This window comes from Saccostrea cucullata, unplaced genomic scaffold (assembly GCF_032062105.1).
Source record: "Saccostrea cucullata isolate Sc308-1 unplaced genomic scaffold, CSIRO_AGI_Scuc_v1 ctg16487, whole genome shotgun sequence".
In the NCBI taxonomy this organism is placed as follows: Eukaryota; Metazoa; Mollusca; class Bivalvia; order Ostreida; family Ostreidae; genus Saccostrea; species Saccostrea cuccullata.
In genome coordinates, this window is record NW_026941252.1 from 7097 (window position 1) to 12638 (window position 5542).

The following is a 5542-nucleotide window of genomic DNA, read 5'->3' on the forward strand; positions in this document are numbered from 1 at the left end:
AAATCCCTGTTATCATCCAAGTTTTCCCGTAACACATGTTATAAGCATGCAAGTATAAGCACCATACTCTTTGTATCCAATATATTTTTATATTCATAATTAAGTGTATATCTAACCATTAACATCTATCAACTTTACAAGATTCTTGTTTAAAAGACTGCTACAGTTGAAAATAAAGCATGGTAATGCTAAGCCCCCTTCGGTAGAAATTGAGATGTCTCTTGTTTTGTTTTATAATTTTTGGTCGTACCTGAAAATATCCTTATTCTATCGTTCAATGTTCTATGTAAAGGATTCCGTCTGGTTGTCATCTCTTTTTCAAAGTCTAAGGACAGACTTTGTGTTTTTATTCCTTTATTTAATGTCACAGTCTCTACAAATAAAACAAAAGTAATATTAAAAATAAATTATATCTAATAAAATTTCATTATAAGCAAATTTGATGAGTAATATAAATTAAGTAGGGTTTAAAAAATTATCGGTTTATTTCGTGTTATAACAATTTCAAAGAATGTAACTTCTCCTCAAAATAGAACATTTCAAATAAATAACAACTTATTACAATAAAATAAATTTAGTTACATGTAAAAACATATCGGAACCAAATTTACTCAAAACAGGCAATTTAACACAACAATAATAACGTTTTTTTTTTCTTTTCAGCTCGGCATACCTGAAAAATATGATTTAGTGTCTTAAAAGACAACAGGGGAAAGCACGTGTCAGTTGAATATTGAACTTAAAACCTTACCAATAGGTGTTGCAATATATATGCACCCTTCGAATTGGTTGCATCTAGATTCAGTGCAGTTACAAGTGAAAATACAGCTTCTTCCATAGTATGGGTATTTGCAAGCTAAGTAAACAAAAAAGTTGGAATGTAAAAATTCTTAATTAAACTTTATTATATATAAAAAATAAATTTATCTGTTTAAGGTAGTCCGATCCTCAGGTTTATAAAACTAGCAGTTAAATAATCATAAATATTCATAAAAGTGTATCTGAATCCACAAAATTATGTAAATTTATCCACAGTATTTCTTTAAACTTAAAGATTAAAGTTAATCATATTATATAGGGAAAAATTGTTAAATCTCCAATATCTTTTACAGGAAAAGCGAATTGGAATATCAGCAATGCATTTTCTAATTGCAAATTGATCAACAAATATATTTTAGGTTTAAAAACTACAGATATCAAGGAATTCAGAGACATTGTCATGATTTTTATACTTATTTGGTACTTTTGTGTTCTATTTTGGTCATGTAATCTATAATCCGTAAAGTGTAAAAGGCTTTTGCTATCATTGCAAGACACCACAAATCACTTCTCATTTCATATCATGCTAATAAGCTTTGTTATCTAAGGCTGGATTCAAGAAAATCTTATTTCTCTAACACTTTATTAATTTTTTCCCCTTCTATAGGGTACAAATGTAAACTTTTATAAGACAATCTCTAAGACTTCCAAAGACTTTTAATCTTATAAAGATGAATAAGATGAAAATCGTTGCACGAAAAAAATTAATTTTCAAGCTTCATTTTGATGCATTTCAAATTAAATATTAATGTTTGGAGTTATCCGCAAGTGAGTTAAGGCTACATATGGAGGTTTCTATGCAAAATATTAATTAAATTCCATAATTGCTCTACCTACCGCACAGAAAATGTTAAGACTTGTTTTCTAATATCCTGGCGTGTTGTATTTTCGACCTATTTAGATGTTATTTATTAATTTATTGCAAACTTTATAGAATCTGAAAAAAATATGGGCTTAAAATGTTAGCATATGTGTCTATAAATAAAATGACAAAACCCAAATTGAAGTTTTGTGTTTATTTTATTCATATGCCATAATATGGAGAGGGTGCAGTTTTCCTTACAAAAATATTAGCGTCTTGTGTTTTCGACCTAAATATAGTATCAACGCCTAATCAGTATTGGCTGTAAATATCCATTGGATATTCCAAACAATAAAAACACGATTGTCTGACTTTCAAAATTTTTTTAACAAGTTGCATATTTTGGTTGCAAATACATTTATTCGTTGGTTGAACCCATCTGTCAGTTGCTGTGCATTTCCAAAAAAAAAAAAAAAATCAGTGAAATTACGTTGCATTTTTCAGTAAAAATCTTTAAGAAAATGCCTATATTTAAGGAAGAAAAGAGTTTGTTTGATGCACCCATTGATTTGACAGAGATCTTAATTTTCTTTCAGAAAATGTCATCAAAAAATCTTTGTAATTAATCAATTACAGCTTTGATTAATCAACAGATAAAATGTGCATTAGTAAAAAAACTAGAATTTCTGACATCGGACTAAAACCATCGGGGGAATTCCATTGAATTAATTATTTTGGGTATTTTCACTACAGTTGTGCTTCAAAGACATTGTTCCAAGTGTAACAAGTGAAAATAATGCTGTATAGCGCGGTATATGCACAGGAAGCAGATTGGGAAAAATATGTCGAAAATACAATACGGTCGAAAATGGGATACGAGACGATACATTCTTGGTACCATCGACATGCGATACCCAGTACACATTATGACATCATATTATGACGTCAACGACCTCTACTACACAAGTTTATAAGAGACATCAACAAAATCGCTTCAGTGCAAGGGCATACCTTACTTTGTTTTACAGAAAATAGGTATAAAAAGACGCAGGATATTCCAAGGATTTAAGATACTGCTGCACAAATGTCGGTACTGCAATTGTTTAGTTACTGTTCGTGCAGTTTTAAGTTTAAACAGGGTAAAAATTCACAGTCCAGTGTAAGTTTCTTAATTTTTTTATCGATTGAGAATATGCATAGGATTTGTGCAGCAATTTTATAAATTTTAAGAATATTCTCCTTAATATCATACATTGTTTATTTTGAATTAGATAGGATATGCACTTGCGCCGAGGTGATTTTGTTATGTGATTTATTACCTTGAATGGGAGAGAACAATGGCGTCATAATATGACGTCATAATGTGCACTTGCATTAACAAACTGTGGGTACTAAGTATGTATAAGAAAATCAATTTGAACTTTCTCTGTACATAAAATATAAATCTTATGAATTTTTATTAGCTCATTTGCGTAGAAATATCCATATTTAGCCTTAACTCACTTGCGTTTCTTCCTGGCTGAGGATGGCATATCCTTAAATATAATGTAGCTTTATGCGTACGTACCCTTTTTTAATGGTTGTTAAAATAAATCTAACAATTCTCTAATATTACACTAATTTTCCAATTTCATTAAAAATATTTAATACGCAAGTTTCGATATTATCTCCCTGGGTTCGCTCTTTCTCTGAAGATGGGAGTTTCGTTGCCGCGTAGACAGACGGGTGGGACAGAAATTTATATTTTGGATACATTGCATCATCGTTATACTGGTTTATCATCACTATATATTGTCAGGATGCACTCTACAACTTGAGAATAAACGAAACAATGTCAAGGCATCATTTTTTTTGAAAGCAACTAAATCGTAACAAAAAAGAAAATATCAGTGGATGCAAGACTTTACAAACGAGGGAAGAGATATGGACCTTTAATAAATACGGTATGCATGCACTGGATCATTGCACATCGACAATCTATATGACAAATTGATTCCTTTTCTTATTATAACTTTAAAAAAAACACTAATTTTTTTTAGAAAATGTACAATCAAGAAAATCGGTTACATTTTATAATGACTACGACGGTTCTTTCGTTTACCGTACCCTATTATTGAAAGAAGATTAAATTTTGTAAATATGCATAGTTGAGCTTGAAAAAATCATGAAAAGCATTTCTGCTTAACATCATCATTTTTCTATAACATTTAATAAATTCTAAAAGCCATTCATATCGTTCCTTTATTCATGCACGTTTGTATACAGAAAAAAAAACCTGTCCCATCTCCATGCTGAAATGGATACTTTTTGCACCTCTATCCCAGGAGAGTTACAATTTCGAAACTCTCGTATAAACAGAGCTTCTTGTGGCTAATTATAGCACACAATATGATAATAAGTGTTTAATACAATGTTCGAATAACGTGACAGTTACATCATGTATTATGATTGGATTAGCTGTCATGACGTAAATTTTTATATCTTAAAGGGTATTCATATAAGTGGTTCTACGGGGCATACATTTCTATGATGTCTATAATTTTTCCAAATATCTATTTTGCCTCGACAGCATAGTTTTCGAAGCTTTATGGCCCGTCTGTCAGGATGCCCGCTATAATTTGTGCTATTTCCTTTGCACCTTTTCCATAAATTGGAGATAAACCTTTAGGAAATATTTTGCAAACATTTTTTTCTTTGGAGCAGATTTGATATCGTCTTACAGGTTTAGAAAAATTGGATAATTCTTTGAAATTTTTTCCTAAGACTTGGACGATGAAATAGATTTGGAAAATGTTAGTAAATTCTTCAATTGAATAACAAATATGGACAATTTACATACATTAGAGGTTTACAGATGAGAACAAATTTCAGAAAGTGTAAGTTTAGTGCTAAAAGTGTAATACGACTTTTGCAAAAATATACCAAAACAGGAAAATTTTATGAAGAAGCGCAAAATGGTGAAAAATAAGGAAAATCACATACTTTAAAATCGGTTTATGTTTTTGTTCAAAGACTTACGAATGCAGTCCTGTATTTGGGAATCCCATCGGTAACCTCTGCAGCACTTTGAAGGCCTAAGAGAAAACATACCGTTTAAATATTTTTCAGTAATATTCACCAAAACTTATCTATTTCAATAGTTTAAAAATAAGTTATTTTTAAATTACAATTCCGCGTCCAATACTGACAGTTGCAAAATATAAGACATGATATTTGATAGAAATTTTTGAGAAAATATTAACCTCAAATTTGCCTCCCTACATACAATTTTTCAAGTTAAGGAAACACCACCAATTACCGGTAGATAGCTGCAAAATTTGACCTGTGCTCGCACTCAGGGCCATTAGATAGTGTGATAGCTTTTTTGTGTCAGCATCAACATAATACTGCAACATAATATCTCGGTTTATGCGGTCACATCCACAAAAAAAGGTTTCAACGTCCTGGTGGTATGTTATTTCTTTTATATTTACAAATACATGCAGCATACTCAATATATAAACTTCCTTGATTAGTAAAAAAATCGAGAGAAAATTTTCACATTGATAAGCAAAATCAAAAATAATTTTCTTACCCAGAACAATGTAGCCCAAAGATATGAAGGGGATACAGTAAACACAGTGTCAATGTAGCGCAGAACATTTTTTAGGAAGTAACTCAGAACTACAAGGCAAAAGCAGTCTCTGAATTAAGTCTCTGTATCCTTTGACATTTGACACAATTACCAAAAATAGTTTTTTTTTCCTTAAACGCTTTATACATATGCAGCGAACAAAAATTTGATCAAAAATAATGTACATCACAGGGGCTTGTAATTTCCGAATACAAATTGAGGAGTAAAACACCCTTTGAAAGAGACTTTCCTTAATAGTCATTAAATCAATCATTTTGTTTATAAAAACATAACTATCAGGAATCTTT

The 5542-nt window shown here is 30.5% G+C and overlaps 1 protein-coding gene across 1 annotated transcript; it reads right to left on the reverse strand.

Annotated features, from left to right (window-relative positions):
* Positions 1-250: 250 nt before the first annotated feature.
* Positions 251-5312, reverse strand: LOC134257495 (uncharacterized; the record flags this gene model as incomplete). Its single annotated transcript, XM_062740104.1, has 4 exons — positions 5196-5312; positions 4640-4695; positions 752-856; positions 251-373 (listed from the first exon to the last, which is right to left on the reverse strand). Coding segments are annotated over exons 1-4 (352 nt in total), but the record flags the coding sequence as incomplete, so codon positions are not given.
* Between the last annotated feature and the right edge of the window lie 230 nt (positions 5313-5542).